Source organism: Pezoporus occidentalis, unplaced genomic scaffold, assembly GCF_034315485.1.
Source record: "Pezoporus occidentalis ecotype Australia unplaced genomic scaffold, CSIRO_AGI_Poc_V1 ctg326, whole genome shotgun sequence".
NCBI classification, from domain to species: Eukaryota; Metazoa; Chordata; class Aves; order Psittaciformes; family Psittacidae; genus Pezoporus; species Pezoporus occidentalis.
Window position 1 is genome coordinate 197,962 of NW_026915224.1, and position 21,571 is coordinate 219,532.

At 50.0% G+C, this 21,571-nt stretch overlaps 1 protein-coding gene across 5 annotated transcripts in view; it reads left to right on the plus strand.

The window, feature by feature from the left end:
- ANKRD11 (ankyrin repeat domain containing 11) overlaps nt 1-21,571 on the plus strand; it is a 153,632-nt gene that overhangs the window by 129,064 nt on the left and 2,997 nt on the right. For 4 of the 5 annotated variants that reach the window (XM_062628956.1, XM_062628954.1, XM_062628957.1 and 1 more), the window contains 7 exons: nt 3,384-3,554; nt 4,663-4,866; nt 6,668-6,810; nt 7,354-7,501; nt 12,641-19,356; nt 20,603-20,701; nt 20,785-20,928. In XM_062628956.1, the coding sequence (XP_062484940.1) occupies nt 3,384-3,554; nt 4,663-4,866; nt 6,668-6,810; nt 7,354-7,501; nt 12,641-19,356; nt 20,603-20,701; nt 20,785-20,928 (7,625 nt within the window). Of the gene's footprint in view, nt 1-2,988; nt 3,087-3,383; nt 3,555-4,662; nt 4,867-6,667; nt 6,811-7,353; nt 7,502-12,640; nt 19,357-20,602; nt 20,702-20,784; nt 20,929-21,571 lie in introns of those variants that run through there. The other variant, XM_062628958.1, reaches the window with a different exon arrangement.

Here is a 21,571-nt window from a genome sequence, read left to right on the forward strand (position 1 = left end):
TGGGCTCCTGGAACTGCCTGGGCCCAGTTGTTTTCTTACCATAAGCACATCGAGTTTGATTTTATTTTAAACCATTAAAAAACTATCCACTTTCCCGTGATCTGATTTCATCTTACAGCTCTGTTATAGCTGCCAGGGTGACCGAAATGTGGCTTTGGAGAAGCAGACCAGGATTCTCATTCAATGCACAGATGTGTTTCCAGGGCTTCTGCTTGAAGAAGGGTGACCTGTGCTGTCTGGTTAGAGAAATTGCCTGGTATGGAGTTACCATTTCTTAAACATACAGGATCCCAGGTGCAGGGGGCAATGGAAATCATCTGCTCCGGGCCAGATCTTTGCAGTGGGAGAGCAGGAGAGGGCAGCAGAGGGTGGCACTTTGGTGCCTGGGGCAGGGTAAAGGGTTTTGGATCTGCCTGCTAAATGGTGGCCAAGGGAGTGCAGGAGATGCAAGTGGCATGAGTCGAGCTGGAGCAGTGGAGATGGCCCCACACTTTGCTGCCCTCAAATGCCAGAGACTTTTACTCCACTGGCAGTTTGAATGAGGAAGCCTGTGCTTCAGTACAAAGTCTACTGAGTGAGTTCAGACCCATCCATCACAGTTTCTCCTGACCTGCTGGACTTTGTGTGGAGGCAAAGCAGGCTCTGTCCTGCCAGTGGCCATGTGCCAGAGAACACAGTGGATGTCTCAAAACAACAGATAATACCAGATAAGCAGAGCTGGGCTGGAGGGTGCAGGATTTGACTTTCCCAGGCTGCCAGACCCTGCCTTGGCACAGGGCTCGTGGTAGGGAAGAGAATGGATGCAGCTAATCCATAAAGCTTGCATCTGTGTGATCCACTGCATATCCTCTTGGAGGTCTGCATCTTCCCACACACATTTGACTACCAGTTTCAGGGTGCTGGGTGGTTACATGGTGGGGTTTCCTCTCCCTGGCTGCTGGGAGTCACAGCCCAGTTTCTTGAGGATCATTATCAGACATTTGCTTGTTCACAGACCTATGTGTATTATCCCTCTAAGGCTTTCTAGGGTTTTCAGAATATCTTGAAATAATCAGCATGTTTAGAGTCTAAAATTTGAGTAGAAGAGATCCCATGCCTATCCTGCCTCGCTAGAAGACTCGATGTACCATATCAGCAGTGTAATCAGCCCATGTGAAAGTGCTCCAGGTCACAGTGTTCCTCTTTGAGGAGAGCAGGTACTTGCAGGCTTGCTGTGATAATAACCTCTCGATGCCTCTGTCTCCTGGCAGCATCGTGGTGAGTGCCCATCCCTGCTGGGGCTGACAATAAAGGTTCCTTCCCTGTGAGGGTGCTGAGGCACTGGCACAGGGTGCCCAGAGAAGCTGTGGCTGCCCCGTCCCTGGCAGTGTTCAAGGCCAGGTTGGACCCAGGGGCTTGGAGCAAGCTGCTCCAGTGGAAGGGGTCCCTGCCTATGGCAGGGATTGGAACTGGATGAGCTTTAGGGTCCCTTCCAACACAAACCAGTCTGTGACTCTGTGAGCCAGTGGCTGGTGGCTGTGCAAAACTCATTTTCAGTAAAAAGATGTTTACTTCGTGCTTCAAAGTCACAGGCAGGATTTGTTCTGTTGAAAAGCACGGGTGGTCAGTTGGAGGACAGAGTCTCTATTTATTTCCCTGTTTAGTAGGGTTGACCAGCTTGTCTCTGCAGCCTTCATTGCATCAAGGATGCAGTGAGGTGTTTTACTGCTCAGGTTTCTTGAACAGCATCAAGCCAGCCTTGACTCAAACTGGTGTTTGAGCGTGTGATGTGAGGACAAGCTGCCACTCACCTGGGTTTGATAACTGCTGTAGCTGTGGCTGCTCAGAATGTTGGTACCAGCCCTGCAGTCAGGTGGCTCTAAACAAACCGTATCAGTGCTCAGAAATAGACGTGATCAAAGTTGGATTTTCCACTTACATGCACCGTATCTTCCTTATGCTTCTTTGTGGGTTTAGGACAGTTGCCTAGTAGGAGGGATGCAGCTTGGCTGCTGACAAGGAATTGCCATGCTGCTCTGCAGATAATTCTGTCTCTTGCTTGGCTGGCTTCTTGAAAGAAAACTTAACTTTTCTTTCTTGAAGTGGTACCTTGAAACTTTGCTGAATGCATCCCTTCCTCAGGACTCACAACCTGGAGAGGGGCTTTGGACAAGGGCCTGTAGGGACAGGCCAAGGGGAATGGCTTTAACCTGCCCGAGGGGAGACTGAGATGAGCTCTTAGGCAGAAGCTCTTCCCTGTGAGGGTTGTGATTCTATGGCTCTGGCATGGCTGTGGCTCTGTGGACCTGCTGGAGAGGAGGATGCAGCAGAACTTATGCTTTCACCAGACAGCATCAACAAAGAAAATAAACCAGAAGCACAGAGGAAGGGCTGCTGACTCTCCTTGAATGGGAAAGGGATCAATACTTGCACAAAGACAGGAAAATACTCAAGACAAGGCTGTATTAGTACCAGACTTCTCACTGATGTTGGATGCCTGAGCTGGGCATGGGGAGGGATGCAGCAAGTTGCACAGTGCAGGGTCCACTTCTCACCAGCTTGCAGCAGGCTGCTGCTGCGTGGCTCCTGAGAGCAAAGCTGGAGGTGCAGGGTGAAGCTGGGGTTTGTCTCATCGCTGTGCATATGGCATTCCAGCAGCAAATTCCAGCTCCAGAGGAGGCCATGCACAGCCCATCGGTGGGAGCTGCCTTTGTAGCTGGGTGATTTAGGAGGCTGAGGGTCAGGCTGGGATTTGGGGGATGAGAAGCCAGGCACAGGAGTTTCTTCCTGCCCTCCTTTTCGGCATTTTCTTAAGAGGCATGCAGGAATATATATGGCTAAGAAGTCATCTGCCTGACCTGCAGGTGTGTGCTCTGCACTAGGGAGGAGAGGACCAGCCTGGTGCTCCCAGGGGCAGTGCACCCGTTTGATGATAACGAAGGGATGAGATGGTAACGTTTCCAAGCTGTCAGCCTGTGTCTTGCTAGCACTTTTTGTTGAGGCTTTTAGGTGCCTCCAGTTCAGTCCATGCTGTGGTGGTGTAAGACTGCATACACTCCTCAAAGCACCATGGCATGAAATGGAGGCTCCTAGAAGCAAGATGGAAGGTACAGACCACAAAGGACCTGCTTCCTCCCTCTTGTACTGTTCTTTGATGGTGGGGGGAGAAATGGTAGAAGCCTATACTGGGAGACACTGTCAGAAGAGCTGGTGGGCAGCAGGAGCAGTGTGTGTCCCAGCTGCCCTGGGTGCTGGTGCTCCCACTGCAGGGATGCATACTTCACCACACGCTTTTCCATTTGTGAGGTACAGAATTGGATTGAAGAGCTGTTGGCACCGCTCAGAAGCAAACATGGCTTTGAGTTCCAGCAGCATTCACAGCTTGTGTTTCTGTGTCTCCACAGAAAAGCAGGGTCCCGAGCGAAAGAGGATTAAAAAGGAACCCGCCACCAGAAAGCCTGGCTTGCTCTTCGGAATGGGCCTTTCGGGGATACGGGCAGGATATCCACTGTCCGAGCGCCAGCAAGTTGCTCTCCTTATGCAGATGACAGCAGAAGAGTCTGCAAACAGCCCAGGTAAGGTCCAGAGGGTGGGTTTGCTCAGTGTGGTTAAGGGAGCTCCTTGAAGGCAGCAGGGATGAGCTGTAACCCCCTGGCAGCTCATCCCTGAGGATGCTCCATGAGGTCTCCCTGCTCACAGTGCCGAAGGTGAGATGCGGCAGTGGGGCAGCAGGATACCTGCTCCCACTTCAGGCACTGCTGTAGGCTCACATGTGGCTGCTGCTGCCCTTCCTCCTTCTAGCATAAGGCAGTAGCAGACGTCCTGTGGGCCAAATCCAGGCCACCACTGAGCCTGCCCTGGCTGCTTCACTGCAGCTTCGGTTCCGCGGGAGCTCCTTCATGCTAGACCTTCACGTTTTCCACTGGCTCTGGGGCTAACTCAGTAAAGGAACATTGTGAATAATGTTAGAATATCTTCCTCTGTGGGTTTTTTTAAGGTTTCTTCCTGCGGAGAGGGATAGGATGTGTAACCACTGCAACTGTAACGTGAGATGTGGAGCATCTGGAACGTGTTTACCATGGATTTTGTATTTTAGTCATTTTTATCTGCTTCATACATGACCCCCCAGGGTTTTTAGAGGCACTGTGCTGTCTGTATGAGCACATCTGCACCCTACACACAGATGTTGCAGCTCTAGCCACGTATTTTGTTTCTTCTTAACACGGATCTAGCTGCTTATGTTGCTGTTATTTGGGGTGGGGAAGAGGGGAGGCAGAAAAGCTGCGTAGTCTTCAGAGCATTCAGATGTTCTCTCAGGAAATGTGCAGCCTCCTCCCAGAGCTGTCAGACCTCATGTATTACAGGCAGCTTCCCTTAGGAAATGAGGTTTTAGGGTAAGGAGCTGCATTATCTGCTTCCAAATCCTGGGATTGCCTACAGTCTTTGCAAGGACTGCAGTTCTCTCCAGTGGGCTTTGGCAGCCTGCAATTAATATCTGCATTATGCATACACAGGCTTTCCTCTGTCTTCACAGCGACTTCAGAGGTGCAGTTGCCTCTCATGCCTTATGGTGAGCGTTTTAGGGAGAGGCAAGGTGAAACGCGTTGCAAGAGCTCCCTCTAAGGGATTTTTAGGCTTCCTTTGAGTTGCGGTTCTTCACTCTTGTTTCTTTTCTCCGTGCAGTTGACACAACACCAAAGCATCCCTCTCAGTCTACAGTTTGTCAGAAGGGAACTCCTAACTCTGCCTCCAAAACCAAAGATAAAGTAAATAAGAGAAACGAGCGAGGAGAGACTCGGCTGCATCGAGCTGCCATCCGAGGAGATGCCCGGCGCATCAAGGAGCTCATAATCGAGGGTGCAGATGTCAATGTGAAAGACTTCGCAGGTAACCAGTCCGCTGGCAGCACTGCAGGGAACCTGTCAGCACTGGCAGCTGAACCTTTTCCCAACCTGGTTGACTGTTCTACCTCTAAGAATGTCTCCCACTAGAGAAAGAAGTTTCTTTATAATGTGGGTTTGTGACTTGTAAATAGGGGCTTAACCAAAAATTGTTTGTCCTTTGGGGGGGGGGGAAATCTTGCAGTCATCTAAAATCAAAACAACAAAACCCTACGTCAAGTCTGTCAAAGTAATAAATCCCTGAAAAGCATCAGTTCCCTTGTTGTAGTTTGGGAGCTGAATTCCCAGGCTATGCTATTGGTCTGAACATGGTCCTGCTCAGGGCAGTGATGCTGTGCTGGGCTAGATCCATAGCCATCTCTGGGGCTGCTGCAGCTACACACTGTTATACTGTGACAAGGACCCTCTTCTCCATTTTCTTGTGTCCTTCCAAGAGGGTGTATTCTTGGAAGTCTGGAGGGGAATTCACAAAGGGAAGTGGGCTGGTTTAGCTCTTTTTTTACTTAAAATACAAGAAGTCATGTGCACAAAAATACTGACAAGAGTGGGTTTGTAAAGTCATTGCTCCAGGGTTGAGTGGCTGATGCCTACAGCTTTTTGGGGTTGTTTTTAAGTACCAAACATTGGGGTCAGGCTCCCAGCTGCACCGGCCCAGTGTCTTGAGTTAGAGGAGACATTGACCATCCTGACGCTCAGGAGCCTCACCACCTCCTTCTCCTCCTCAGTGGGGCCACCAAGCTCCTGCTTCTGGTGTTCGGAATGGGGAAGGGAGTCTGGGATGGGAACAGCCCCAAGTCCTATGGTGAGAAGGCAGCCATGAGGTGGCGAGCAGTGCTGTTGGTGCACACCCGTGCCAGTGATGGGGCTGAATTAGCCCTTCTTCCAGCACATCCCAGAGCTTCACTTTGCTCTTTGCTGATCTCTTTGCACGATTTTGGAGCTATAAATAAATCTGCATGTTCCTCTGCCTGTATGATTAATACCAGTGCTAGGCTGAAGTATCAGTTGTGATTAATTCTGGTCACAGGTGCCCCTTCTTAATGCTCCAAGTGAAGTTAATGGAACGAGCTCCCACGATGCTATCAGCAAAACACCGAAGGAGCCAAGCACATTTGCTGGGAAACTTCAGAACAATTTCTGCTTAAAAATAGTCTGTTTGAACATGATAAAATATTTCATTCCGTGTTCCTTGGAGGTTTATTTGAGAACCTGAGCCACTGTTACTGTGGAGGCATGCTGTTTGGTTTCTCGCCGAGCCAGGGGCCTGTTTTGCAGCTGCAATGGCTGCTTGCTTTGGAGAGTACACAGAAAATATTTGTGAGATCTGTGTAGGGAAGCCATGTCTGTATCTCAGGGCTCATCCTGATATGGGCAGCAGTGTTTTGCCCTTATGGAGGAGCTGGAAGAGGAAAAGATTTGAGGCCTTGGTGATGGCTTTCACCCAGCATCAGTAATTCTCCTTATTTCCTACATAAACCTTTGCCTTTTCATTTCCCGGGGCTGTGTCCGTTCTGATAGATTATCTAACTATCTAGATTTGTGTCGCACATTTCATGACCAGAGGGAAAAGCAGGATTGATTCAGCTACCACCTGGCTGGAGTAACAAAGGCAGAGCTGCAGGTTTCTTCGTGCTGTGCCATGGGGAGCCAGGCAAACAAGCCCATCACTTTGGCCATCAGAGGAACAGACCCCTTGACACATTCACACCCGCAGCGTGAGATTTTCACCATCCCTAACTTTCTCCATGAAGGTGATGTCCATGTTCTGAGTGTCCCTTTGCTTGCAGGCTGGACAGCATTGCACGAGGCTTGCAACCGGGGTTATTATGATGTTGCAAAGCAGTTGCTTGCTGCGGGCGCTGAAGTCAACACAAAGGGGTTGGATGATGACACCCCACTGCACGATGCAGCCAACAACGGGCACTTCAAGGTTGGTTTTTGCTGGACTCCGTAGCTCTGTTTTTAATAACATTTTTTCTAACTCATGCCTTAAGCAGCTGACTGTGCAAAATCAGAGATTCTGTTTATTTTAAGTGTTCAAGGCCAGTTGGACAGTTTTTTGAGCAACCTGGTCTAGTGGGAGATGTCCTTGTCTGTGGCAGGGGAGTTGGAGCTAGGTGATCTCTAAGGTCCCTTCCAACTTAAAATATTCTAGGATTCTGTGATTTTATTATCATTTGCTGCTGATAGTAATGGACAGGAATTTCCCTGCCCTGGTGCTGGTTTTGTGTTTTACTTTTGCTGTTCCTCTATTTCAGGGGATAAAATGTCATGTTCTTTTCCCTTCTTTCCTCTCAAGTTGGTTCATGTTGCTGTTTTTTGTCTTTATTACTGAAGACTGTTTGTACCTTAAGGCATGTTCTGACAACAGACTGCTTGAGGACATCCCCCTTTTAGTTCTGTATGAAAGTTGTACAAAAAGCCTGGAATCAAAATGTCATGAGTGACTTCAAGTCTCAATTTCTGTTTTCAGGTGGTGAAATTGTTGTTACATTATGGAGGGAATCCTCATCAAAGCAACAGGAAGGGCGAGACACCTTTAAAAGTAGCCAATTCTCCCACCATGGTGAATCTGCTCTTGGGAAAGACCACATACCCCTCTAGCGAAGAGAGCTCGACAGGTGAGATTGACTTTTATGTGAACATAGGAGTGATGGTTGTGGCCTGCAGCTGTCTGTTAATACAGAGACCTTAAGAGGACAGTGAAGTTAGACTCATGTCAGAATACCTGCACGCTGCTGCCACGGTCAGGAGTCCATCTGTAGCTGTAACCCAAATTCAGACAACATAACCACCCGCTTTAGCTCCGGGAGCTCTAGCTGTTTGCCCTGGAAGCCTACGTTGAGATGACTTGCCTGGTACAATCGAGATGTAGGATTGGAAGCCAATTGCAGGTAAATGGATGTCTTACCTTTACAATATGGGGACTAGTCATAGAATCATAGACTCATAGAATAGTTAGGGTTGGAAAGGACCTTAAGATCATCCAGTTCCAACCCCCCTGCCATGGGCAGGGACACCTCACACTAAACCATGGCACCCAAGGCTCTGTCCAACCTGGCCTTGAACACTGCCAGGGATGGAGCATTCACAGCTTCCCTGGGCAACCCATTCCAGTGCCTCACCACCCTCACAGTAAAGAACTTCCTCTTTATATCCAATCTAAACTTCCGCTGTTTAAGTTTGAACCCGTTATCCCTTGTCCTGTCACTACAGTCCCTAATGAAGAGTCCCTCCCCAGCACCCCTATAGGCCCCCTTCAGATACTGGAAGGCTGCTATGAGGTCTCCACGCAGCCTCCTCTTCTCCAGGCTGAACAGCCCCAACTTTCTCAGCCTATCTTCATACGGGAGGTGCTCCAGCCCCTGATCATCCTCGTGGCCTCCTCTGGACTTGTTCCAACAGTTCCATGTCCTTTTTATGTTGAGGACACCAGAACTGCACACAATGCTCCAGGTGAGGTCTCACGAGAGCAGAGTAGAGGGGCAGGATCACCTCCTTCGACCTGCTGGTCACGCTCCTTTTGATGCAGCCCAGGATACGGTTGCTTTCTGGGCTGCAAGCGCACACTGGAGCCGGCTCATGTTCATTTTCTCATCAACCAACACCCCCAAGTCCTTCTCCGCAGGGCTGCTCTGAATCTCTTCTCTGCCCAACCTGTAGCTGTGCCTGGGATTGCTCCGACCCAGGTGTAGGACCTTGCACTTGGCATGGTTAAACTTCATGAGGTTGGCATCAGCCCACCTCACAAGTGTGTCAAGGTCCCTCTGGATGGCCCTCCTGGTCCCTCCTTCCCTCCAGGATATCAACCGAACCACACAGCTTGGTGTCATCGGCAAACTTGCTGAGGGCGCACTCAATCCCACTGTCCATGGCAGCGACAAAGATGTTGAACAAGACCGGTCCCAACACAGATCCCTGAGGGACCCCACTCATTACTGGTCTCCAGCCGGACATTGAGCCGTTGACCACAACTCTTTGTGTGCGGCCATCCAGCCAGTTCTTTATCCACCGAGTGGTCCATCCATCAAATTGTTGTCTCTCCAATTTAGAGACAGGGATGTCGTGTGGGACAGTGTTGAACGCTTTGCACAGTCCAGGTAGATGACATCAACTGCTCTACCCCTGTCCATCAGTTCTGTAGCCCCATCATAGAAGGCCACCAAGTTGGTCAGGCAGGATTTCCCCTTAGTGAAGCCATGCTGGCTGTCACCAAGCACCTTGTTGATTTTCATGTGCCTTAGCATGCCTTCCAGGAGAATCTGCTCCAAGATGTTGCCAGGCACAGAGGTGAGACTGACTGGTGTGTAATTCCCCGGGTCATCCATTTTCCCCTTCTGGAAAATGGGGGTTATATTTCCCTTTTTCCAGTCATTGGGAACTTCACCTGACTGCCAGGATCTTTCAACTACGATGGACAGTGGCTCAGCAAATCCATTTGCCAGCTCCTTCAGGACCCGCAGATGGATTTCATCAGGACCCATGGACTTGTGCACGTTCAGGTTCTTAAGATGGTCTCGAACCAGATCCTCTCCTACAGGGGGCACAAGGTCTTTGTTCTCACAGTCCCTGTGTCTGCCTTCCAAGACTTGGGTGGTTTGGTCAGAGCCTTTGCCAGTGAAGACAGAGGCAAAGAAGTCATTCAGAACCTCAGACTTCTCCAAATCCAGGGCAGCCAGTTCTCCTGAGATCTTCCAGAGGGGGCCTATGTTGTCCCTAGTCTGTCTTTACTCACAGTGTACCTATAGAATCCCTTCCTGTTATCCTTAATATCCCTAGTCAGGTTTAATTCTAACTGGGCCTTAGCTTTCCTGACCTGGTCCCTAGCTTCCCGGACAACACCCCTGTACTCTTCCCAGGCCGCCTGTCCCTGCTTCCACCTTTTATAAGCCTCTTTTTTTCCTCTGAGTTTCCTCGGCAGCTCCTTATCCACCCAGGGAGGTCTCCTGGCCCTCCGCTGCACTTCCTTCTAGTTGGGACACAACACTCCTGAGCTTGGAGCAGGTGATCCTTGAATATCATCCAACAGTCTTGGGCCCCCCTGCCCTCTAGGGCTGTATCCCATGGAACCTTACTGAGCAGGTTCCTGAAGAGGCCAAAGTCTGCTCTCTTGAGGTCCAGGGCAGTGAGCTTGCTGCACACTCTCCTCACTGTCCTGAGGATCTCAGATTGGACCATCTCGTGATCGCTGCATCCAGGGCTGCTCTGGAGAGTCACATTTCCAACGAGCCCTTCCCTGTTGGTGAGCACGAGGTCAAGCATGGCACCTCTCCTTGTCGGCTCCTCTGTTACTTGCAGAAGGAAGTTGTCTTCCACACAATCGAGGAACCTCCTGGATTGCTTGTGCCGGGCTATACCGTCCCTCCAACAGATGTCAGGGTGGTTGAAGTTCCCCATGAGGACAAGGGCCTGTGAGCGTGAGGCTGTTGCTATCTGCCTATAAAGTGCTTCGTCCACAGGTTCCTCTTGGTCAGGCAGTCTGTAACAGATCCCCACAGTAATGTCTCCCATCGCTGTTCTCCCTTTAACCCTGACCCACAAACTCTCTGTGGACTGCTCACCTGTCCCCAGACAGAGTTCCATACTCTCCAGCCCATCCCTAACATCAAGGGCAACTCCCCCTCCCCGCCTGCCAGCCCTGTCTTTTCTGAAGAGCCTGTAACCTTCCATTCCAACACTCCAGTCATAGGAGCCATCCCACCATGTTTCTGTGATGCCCATTACATCATACCCCCGTAGACGTGCACTCATCTCTAATTCCTCTTGTTTGTTCCCCATGCTATGGGTGTTTGTATGGAGGCATCTGAGCCGAGCTCCAACTGAAGCCGGCTCATTGGCTGGAGTCTCTGGGATATCTCTACATTGCCCCGAGCATTTATTATAGGTGCTGGCAGCTGACTGGGAGTGCTGGGATGGAATGATGCCCCCCTCCCCAACACATCTAGTTTAAAGCATCCTTGACCAGCCTGGCAAGACTCCTACCAAAACTACTGTGCGACCCTCCACCAGCCCCCAGTAGACCTGGCCTCCCAGATTGAGTCCCGTGTTCTAAATACCCAAACCCTTGACTGTGGCAACACCATTCTAACCATTTGTTAACCTGCCCAATCCTCCTGGTCTTTTTAAGGTCCTCCCCTGTGTCCTGGAGAATTGATGAAAAGACAGCCTGAGCTCCAGAGCCCCTAACCACCTCTCCCAGGGCTCTGTAGTCCTTCTTCATGTTCCCCGGGCTACTGCTGTCTGTATCCCTAGCACCCACATGGATCACCAGGAGTGGGTAATAGTCCGTGGGACTTACTAGAGCAGGCAGCCTCTCTGCCACATCCCTGATCCGTGCCCCTGGTAGACAACACACCTCCCTTGAGACTGGGCCAGGCCGGCAGATGGGTGCCTCTGTGCCTTTCAAAGCAGAGTCCCCTACCACTACGACCCGCCGCTTTTTCCTGGCAGCACCAGTAGAGATCTCCTTTAGCAGTGCACCAGCCGGCTGTTCTGTTCATGGTGCGAGGGTGTTTGCTCGTTAGCCCCCTGCAGGACAGCAAAGCGGTTCTGCGTGGACATCCCACCAGATTTAGGAGGAAGCCCCTTGCTTTTAATTGTCCTTTTCCTCCCTTTTTTGTTGTTTTTTTTTTTTTTTGTCACTAATTCCCAGCTTCCTGGGTTAACAGCCTCCTACTTTCCTGCATAAGCTGCAGTGGACGCTTTAGGCCCCTGCACAGGTTGGGCCAGGAGCAAGCATTCCTGCTTTCTCTCAGCTTCCCTGGCATCTTTCAGCCTACTGACAGCATCCCACAGCTCAGCCCCTGCTGCAGGAGCACCTCCACCAGGGAGCACCGAGAGCAGCCCTGCCCACCGTGCCCCCTCCCCTCACCAGACCAGTGCAGGCACTCTCTGCACCCTGAGCTCTGCACTGCAGCCTCCCCTCTCATCGGCTCTGTCTGGGTGCCTACGCTGGCCACCACCAGGGCAGCCAGAGCAGAGCTCCCACACCGGGCCCTGCTCATACGGCGAGTGCTCACCATCCTGCTCACCTGCCTGCACAAACTGCCATACCACACTCCTGATCGTTCCCACTCCCCAGGGTGGTTTTTTACTCAGTCAGGGCTGGTGCTGTCCCTCCTGTCACAGCCCCCTCTGAGTCCATGCTTGTGTCAGCTGAGGACTTGAGGCTCTCACTGTTCTGAGTTGAGGCTCCTGGACACTGAGCTTCACCCTGCTCAGGTGTTGAAGGCGTCCTCTCTCGAGCTGCTCAACTCAGCAGTTGACCGCAGTCCAGCTTGTGTGTAGAGAGGAGGAGGTTTGCATGCTCGTTGTGTGTCCCCATCCCTCCCCGTTTGGAGGGCACAGCACTCCGTACCAGTGCTCCCGGGCTACCCCTCAGCAGAGCCCCCTGCTACAGCCTGTCCCACGAATGGGGAACACTGCAGGTTTTAATCCATGCTAATTAAAGTTTCCAGTCTCATGGGAAGTCTTGACCTATGGTTTGTGCAGTCATAACCCTGTTAACAGGTTCTCCTCTTGATACACCCAGGATGTTGTTTTGAGGAGCACCCTGTGCAGGTTCGAGACTGGATAGCTATCCCTTTCTAAAAGATCTCCCAACCCAACATTTCGAGCTATCAGCTGCAAACTTAGCAAAGGCTGGGTAAGGCAGAAGGGTGGCAGGGGTGTTCACAGGGGTCACATATGCAGCAGACTGATCATGTTGCCTCCCCAAAGCCCCTCGCAGCCCTTAACACATTGTTCTTCTCTGTCTGCAGAGACCTCAGAAGAGGAGGATGCCCCTTCCTTCGCTCCCTCCAGCTCTGTTGATGGCAATAACACAGACTCAGAGTTTGAGAAGGGTTTGAAGCACAAGCCCAAGGCCCAGGAGCCCCCCAAAACCATCACCCCAGTGAAAGATGAGTATGAATTTGATGAGGATGATGAGCAGGACCGGGTCCCGCCTGTTGATGACAAACATCTGCTGAAAAAGGATTACAGAAAAGAGACTAAAGCAAACAGTTTCATTTCCATACCCAAAATGGAAGTGAAAACTTATACTAAAAATAACACAATTACACCAAAGAAAGCTGCCCACCGCATCCTGTCGGACAGCTCGGACGAGGAGGAGACCAGTGTTGCTGTGGGGACAGGGGAGAAGCTGCGACTTTCGAGCCACTCGATACTGCCCAGCAGCAAGATTCGAGAGCCCGCCAGCACAAAGCCTCAGAAGGAGAAAAGCAAAGTAAAAAAGAAGCGGAAGAAAGAGACAAAAAACAAAGAGGTTCGGTTTGGCAAAAAAAATGACAAGTTTTGTTCCTCTGAATCAGAGAGTGAAAATGTGGAGAGTGAGGAGGATGATAGAGACTCTCTTCAGAGCTCTAGCTGTGTAAAGGACTCCAGGCTAGTGCTAAAGGAATCCTCCTTGTTTAACTCTCTGTCTGCCTCATCGACCTCTTCTCATGGGAGTTTAGCATCCCAGAAACATAATGCTAACCTTACAGAACAGCACTCCAAGCACTGGAGGACGGACAATTGGAAAACCATATCTTCTCCAGCTTGGTCAGATGTCAGTTCCTTATCGGACTCCACCAGGACGAGACTGACGAGCGAGTCAGACTACTCGTCCGAGGACTCGAGCTTAGAGTCGCTAAAGCCAGTCAGGAAGAAAACAGAGCACAGAAAGAAAAACACCACACACAACACTGTTTCTGAGAAAAAGAATTCATTCCATAGCAATGTGGATGGAGCAATTCCAAAGCTGGACAAAGAGGGGAAGGTTGTTAAAAAGCATAAAACAAAACACAAACATAAAAACAAGGAGAAGGGGCAGTGTCCCATCAGCCAAGACATTAAAATAATCAAAACCTTTTCTTTTGAATTTGAGGACTCTAAACAAAAGCCTGAGAAAGGCTTGATAGTAGAGACAGAAAATCCAGTCGAAAACAAACTAAAGGTGTTAAAGCATGAGCGAGAGCACAGTAAGAAGGAGGAAAAGCTCCCCAAAGGTAAAGCCGAAGAGAAGGAATGGTTGTTTAAAGATGAGACTGGAAAATCCTTGAAAGAGGAGAAATCATTAAGAAAAGTCAAAGATGGTAGTAAAGACATGAGCAAATCCTTCAGAGAAGGATTAAGTAAATCAGAAAAAGAGAAACCTGTAAAAGAGAAGTCTCCCAAGGAGGAGAAGCCAAGACTACACAAAGAGGAGAGAAAGAAAAAATCAAAGGACAAGCAGTCAAAATCTGAAAAGAAGAATGAGCTGAAGGAAGAGAAGGTTTCTAAACTAGAGAAAGAAAAAGCTTTCAAGGAAGAGAAGGAGAAATGCAAAAAAGACAAACTTTACAGGGATGAGTCTGGGTTTGATGAGTTTAATAACAAAACCCAGTTTCCTGAAAGCGAGGACACAAAGTTCAGCCTTTCAGATGATCAGCAAGAGAGGTGGTTTTCAGACTTGTCTTCTGACTCATCCTTCGACTTCAAAGGGGAAGATAGCTGGGATTCTCCAGTAACAGATTTCAGGGAGATTAAAAATGACACAGTGGCAAAACTAATCATAGAACCTGTAAAAGAGGAAACTAAAGACAAGAAAAAGGAAAATAAAACGAAAGAGAAGAAAGAGTACAACGAGAAACGTAATGAAAAGGACACTTTCTTGAAGAAGAAAGAAAGGGAGTACTTGGACAAAAGCTCCGAGAAGAAAAAGGACCAAACAGACAGACACAAAGTTCCTCCTAGTTATTTGCCTGAAAAGGATAAAAAGAGGAAGGATTCTGCGGAGAATGTCAAGGAGAGGAAAGAAAAAGATGCAGGTGAAACCACCAAAGACAGAAAAGATTCCTCTGATGGCTCTAAAGATAGAAAAGACACCAAAACGAAGCAGGAGGAGCCCTATCGAGATGACTTTAAAGAATATGGCTGTGAAACATTCTTCAAGGATAAGCCTGACCCTGAATTCAGTGGTAAGCCTCTGGAGAGCTGGGAGAGACACCATTCTGGGAAGGAAAAGGAGAAGAAAGATGCTCCTGATAAAGAAAAAAAAGAAAAGGCGAAGCCAGAAAAATACAAGGAAAAGTCCAAAGAAGGCGACAAGGAGAAAATTGAAAAAGTTGCTCCTGAGAAAGTCCTGAAAGACAAAGAACTTGACAAGAGTTTCAAAGAGAAAAAAGAGACTAAAGAGAAGTACAAAGACCCGCACAGCAAAGACAAAGAAAGGAAGAGTTCTTTTGACCAGGTTAAAGACAAGAAAGATAAAAACTTCTCCGCAGATCGAGAGGACTTCTCCGAAAAAAAGGATGAGAAGAAAGGCAAGGAGAAAAGCTGGTACAGCATTGCAGACATCTTCACAGATGAAAGCGAAGACGAGAGGGATGAGTACAGCTTGAGTGGGTTCAAAGCTGGCGACTCTGCTGGGAGCGACATGCATCGTCTGGATAGTCTGCAGGAGAAGGAGGACAGTGCAGCTGCTGAGAAGGAGCTGTACCCTGAGAAGCACCGCAAGTACTCCTCCGACAGGCAGCACTCAGGAGAGAAGCAGAAGGATAAGGACTCCAAGGAGAAGAAAAAGGACAAAGGGACATCAGAAGGGGGGAAAGAGAAGAAGGAGAAGAGTTCCTCTGAAAAACACAAGGAGAAGAAAGATAAAGACTCTACCGAAAAGTACAAGGACAGGAAAGACAGAACGTCCATAGATTCCACTCAAGAGAAGAAAACCAAGCAAAAGCTCCCAGAAAAGGTTGAAAAGAAACATGCCAATGATGACAAGGTGAAAAGCAAGCATAAGGAGAAGACGGATAAAGAGCACTCCAAAGAGAAGAAATCTTCGAAAGGAGGGGAGTCAGAGAAGAGCCTGCTGGAGAAATTGGAGGAGGAGGCTCTGAACGACTATAGAGATGACTCTAATGACAAAATCAGTGAGATCTCTTCTGACAGCTTCACAGATAGAGGGCAGGATCCAGGACTGACCAGCCTCTTTGAGTCTTCTAACCTCTCTCTTACCGATGCCACTGAAGAAAAGTTTAAGGACTCTCTCCCTTTAACCTGCTTGCAGGACAAACTCAAGGAGAAGGAGAGACACAGACATTCCTCATCTTCGTCAAAGAAGAGTCATGAGAAAGAAAAAACAAAGAAGACAGAGAAAAAGGAAAAAACAGAAGAATTCAAAGACTCCATCAGCAGAAAGGATTCCACTCATTATGAAAAAGATTTCTCTGTGGATGGGGAGGCTTTTAGCACTTCCTACAATGTGAAGACAGAGGCTGATGAGGAACCAGAGAAAAGCATTGATTACTTATTTTCTGAAAAGAAAGATAAAAATGATTCTGAAAGAGAGCTGTCAAAGAAGGCGGAAAAAGACAAGAGTTACGGCTCCAGCACCATCAGCACAGCTAAAGAGAAGAAGAAGCGAGATAAACACAAGGAAAAATGGAAGGAGGAAAAGGAAAAACATAGAGACAAACATGCAGATGGTTTCTTCAAACATCACAAAGAGGATCCAAAGTCAACGCTTAAGGACAGTCCGCAAGTTACCTCCTTTAAAGATAAATCGAAGGAGGACAACCTCAAATTTGGCGAAACCAAACTGAAGGAAAAGCTTAAGGACAACCAAGAGAAAGACAAATCGGAGTCAATAAAAATAAGCAACGGGAATGAAAAAATAACCCTTTCCAAAGACACCGGAAAGAAAGAAGCCAGGCCAAGGGAGAAGCTTCTGGGAGACGGTGATTTGATGATGACCAGCTTTGAAAGGATGCTGAGCCAGAAAGACCTGGAAATCGAGGAGCGCCACAAAAGGCACAAAGAGAGAATGAAGCAGATGGAGAAAATGAGGCACAGGTCTGGAGACCCCAAATTAAAGGACAAACTTAAAACCTCAGAAGATGCACGCAAGAGGAGTCTGGATCTGGCAACGAAGAAGCCGTTAACGCTGGATACCCAGCTCAAGGACAAGAAGCTGAAAGAGCTGGGTCCACTGACACCTATGCTGTCACCAGAAAACAAACCCCAGCCTGCTGTTGGGACAGACTCTAAGGACTGGATAACGGGTCCTCAGCTGAAGGAGATCCTCCCAGCATCTCCCAGGCCTGATCAGAACCGGCCGACGGGAGTTCCAACCCCAGCATCCGTCGTCTCGTGTCCAAGCTACGAGGAGGTGATGCAGACACCTAGGACTCCTTCGTGCAGCAACGAAGACTACACAGACCTGATGTTTGAATGTGCAGACTCCCAGCACTCACTACCCATATCCACCATGTCCATGAACGCCTGTTCTCCATCCTTCTTCGACAGATACGCCAACGTTTCCAGTGTGCTCCCTGAGAACGCCGGTCAGACCCCATCTCGGACCATACCCTCCACAAACCTTTATCGTTCCATCTCAGTTGATATCAGAAGGGCACCTGAAGAAGAATTCAGTGTCGGAGATAAATTTTTCAGGCAGCAAAGTGTTCCAGCAACGTCAAATTATGACTCTCCAGTGCCACACTTAATGGAGGAGAAAGTTCCCCTTCCTTCTGTCCCTGCTGAGAAGTTCCAGTGTTTATCTCCTGGGTATTACTCACCAGATTATGGGGTTTCATCACCCAAAGTGGAAGCTCTGCACTGCGCACCAGGAGCTGTCAGTGGAGTTTCCCAGTCGCCTGAAAGTGTCTTTTCTGGTTTACAAGCAAAATCCTCCCCTTCCCACAGAGATGAATTGCTGGCTCCTTCAGTAGAAAGTGCTCTTCCCCCTGACCTCGGCATGCCCTTGGATACCACCGAAGAGCAGCAAGCTACAGCTTCCATTATGCCACCAGAATCTACTTACTTACCATCAATCGAAGAAAACCATTTTAGTTCAGGTATGCCAGAACAGAACAACATAGACTGGGATAACCCTCAGTCCAGGAGCACTGACCCTGGCATTCCTCCCAGCCTGATGGGTAACCCAGCAGAGCACTCGGTCAGCTGGTCCATGGGCTCAGAGCTTCTGATGAAATCTCCCCAGAGGTTCTCTGAGTCCCCTAAAGCACCACTCTGTTCCCTAGAGCCAATTCATCCTGCACCAGTAGCCTTCATTCCCACAGATACTTCCTACCCCGTTTCTCCCATATCTTACCCTCTGTCAGTGTCTGAACCAAGGCTTGATGAAGTCAAGCAGAATGCTGAGGAAGCAGTTCCAGGAGAAACAGTGAAAGCTGAAGGGCAAGCTCCATACATGTCCCCTACCAGGTTAGACACGTTCTTCAATAACTGCAAGCCTATTCCAGAAGCAGCACCTGAGATACCTCCAGAGCCCCCTCGTGTGCCAGCAGAACCTCAGGCAGAAGTTGGTAGCGCACAAGAAAACAAGTATTTGGATAACAATAAAGCTGCGCCTGCAGGCACAGAGGGGGCAGTAACGTGGCCTGATCCCTTCACCAATACAGATGACTTGGACCTCGGCCCCTTCTCGCTACCAGAACTGCCTCTCCAGCCTAAGGATGCAGAGACAGAGGCGACCAAGGCAGAAGCGGCAGAGGAAAGCGCAGCAGCAGGTTCAGAAGCAAGCGCTGGGGTCATCAAAGCGAGCGCATCCACAGTAGCATCCGGTGAGTCGGAGGAGGCACCAGCCAGGCAGGCAACTGCTGCCCTGCCCGCAGAGACAGAGCCAAAAGCAGGGGATCAGAAACCAGAAGTAGCTGCAAAAGAAGCCACCTCAGAAGCGCAGAATGTAGCCCAGGAAAAGGGAGCTGAGAACTCGGAAGCACAGGTTTCAAAGCAGACCCCATCTGAATCTGCTAAGGCAGAGAGCAAAGAGGCGGAGGCTGCACGTGAAGACAAGCCATCTTCTGGTGGGGTGGCAGAGAGCAGCTCCCAGAGCTGTCCCCAACCCGCGGCCACCACTGAGGGCAGTGTCCCACAGGAGGGTGCTGCGGCACGCAGTGCGAGCCAGGCCCCCTCCTCGCAGGCAGAAGCGCCTCCGAGCAATGCTAAAACAGAAACCGTCGAACCAGTGCAGAAACCAGTAGCAGAAGCTCCCAAACCACCGAAAATAGAAGAGATTCCTCAGCGGATTACCAGGAACCGGGCTCAGATGCTCGCCAACCAAAACAAGCAGAACGCCGCTGCTGCTGAGAAGGAATTTCCTCCTGTTTCTGCGCCCGTCACACGTGCCAAGAGCCGCGTTACAGAGGACGATGATTCCCAGGCTCAGCACCCGCGCAAGCGCCGCTTCCAGCGCTCCAACCAGCAGCTGCAGCAGCAGATCAACACGTCCACCCAGCAGACGAGGGAGATGATACAGCAAACACTGGCAGCTATTGTAGATGCTATAAAACTGGATGACATCGAACCTTACCACAGCGACAGGTCTAACCCCTACTTCGAGTACCTCCAGATCAGGAAAAAGATTGAAGAGAAGCGGAAAATCCTCTGCTATATTACTCCCCAAGCTCCACAATGCTACGCCGAGTATGTCACCTACACGGGCTCCTACCTGTTGGATGGCAAGCCTCTAAGCAAGCTCCATATTCCAGTGGTGAGTCACCTTCTCTCTTTAAACCACAGCACCAGGGACGGTCCCCTTCCTGCTACAAGCCAGATTGTCCCCTGCACACCGTGAGCGCCCTTTCAGTGCCAGTAGTACCAGGCCATGGTGTTAGCCTACTTTTAGAACATGCCCATGATGACAAATCAAAGCCTCGGTAAGTAGACGGCTGCGTGATAAATGCGTCCTCTGAGATGCTGTGTTTTTGCAGAGGAGACCTTGGGCTGTGCTTAGGAACTTGAGATTTGTTCAGACTTCAGAGCAGGTTTGTACTAATCCACTGGATTTGAGGCTGGAAGGCAAAACTGCTTTTCCAAGCAGTATAATAATCAGATCACGAACCTAGATCACGAACTAGTGGGGAAGAGATGGCTTTTAAATCCAGCCTTTGTTTTCCCAAGCTCTGATATTTGACTTGCCAATAGCACTCACTCCTTGGCAGTGGGATCTCAATTTCACTGCTGCGCTGCATGAATGGGCTTGCTAATACAGGTGCATCAATAAACAGTGTTGCAGGAAGTAAGTCCAGGATCCAGCCTGGAGGAGGAGGTCAGCATGACCAGCTAAGTCAGGCTTCTTTGCCTGCTGCAGGCAGCTGGAATGTCCTGGTCTGTGGGGATTTCTGTGCAGGTGGCCCGTATTGTTTTCATGAGTTAATACTTGCTTTGTCTGCCCCAGCACCACAGTGGTTGCAGCCTGTGTTCAGATCAGCTTGTCCCTTCCTAGCCTAACCCAGAGCCCCCTGCTCCCCTGTTCTGCAGTTGGGCTGTGCTTGTGAAGCACCTTGCTCCCCAGGAGGGTGCAGGACACATCAGGACACATCAGGACCCAGGCACCCTTCCCACCAGTGCGCAGATTGGGCGCCTCCTGGCAGTATTTCTGCAGCAGTGTCATCCCCTTCATCAGACACGTTCAGGCCCGTTTACAAACTGCCTTTTCAGCACACGGGGTGGTGGAAGCTCTGGTTCTGTGTCTCAGACCTCGTGTCTCAGCACTGGACGCCTCTTGCCCTGTTGTCTCCCCCCTTGCTGTGGTCTAGGCATGGTCAGGGTGTTGTCCTTTGCCACCTGCCTGCTGAGGCACAGGCAGAGTTTCTCCTGTGGCAAGCTCAGTACATCACCCTGCGGGGCGGCACCAGCTCCCTTGGCCAATGTGCTGCGTGGCAGGGGGTGCTGGGTGCAGGCAGGGCACCCAGCAGCAGTGCTGGCTCTAACCCCCTGCTGCTGTGTGCCCACAGATCGCACCGCCACCATCGCTCGCCGAGCCTCTGAAGGAGCTCTTCAAGCAGCAGGAAGCAGTGCGAGGGAAGCTGCGGCTCCAGCACAGCATAGAGCGGGTAAGGGAGTGCTTCCAGGAAACTCCTGCTCGGGAGGAGGTCCTGGATTTGCTCTGCTCACTGCTTCCTTTGCTCTTCCTCAGGAGAAGCTCATCGTTTCCTGTGAGCAGGAGATCCTAAGAGTTCATTGTCGGGCAGCAAGGACTATTGCCAACCAGGCTGTGCCCTTCAGTGCCTGCACCATGCTGCTGGACTCCGAGGTCTATAACATGCCTCTAGAAAATCAGGTCAGTGTCTGTCTTGATGGTGAAGGTTCTGTGCCAGACCCTGAGGGAGATGTGCTTTTCTGGATGGAGGGAGGGAGGAGTTCCTAATGCTCTCCCTGCTCAGGTGCCTTACTCCTACCATGGCACACAGATACAGAACATGCTGCAAGAGCCCTGCAGCTCCTGTCTGACCCTGCAGGTTGCCTACTCTGACTCAGCTTCTGGTATCACATGTTCTGGGATACCCCATATGTGTGCCAGGGAAGGAAATATATCCAGAACGTGGGGATACAGGGAGCATGTTGTCCTGATAGAAGCAAAAATGATTGCGTTTATCAGTGAGTCTCAGGACTGTCTGCCCTTTTTCTTGATCAGTATCATCTGCATCCTTAAAAGGTTTCTTTTACTACACTCTGAGATACCTTCCTGTTGAAGGAAGGGAAGAGAACCATTAAATTGATTTGTGTCTGAATAGGGGCTTTGACAGAGCCAGGCTCTATCTCACAAGCCACAAGAAATAGTCATTTCTTCCTTCTGTGCCAGGGAAGGGCAAATCGTGTCCAGTTTCTGCAGCTGGTGGCCATGTGGCTGCAGTTGGTCCCACACCATCCTGCCAGCATCCCCTGCAGCTGCTGCCAGCCTGGCTGCTCAGGGAAGCACACTA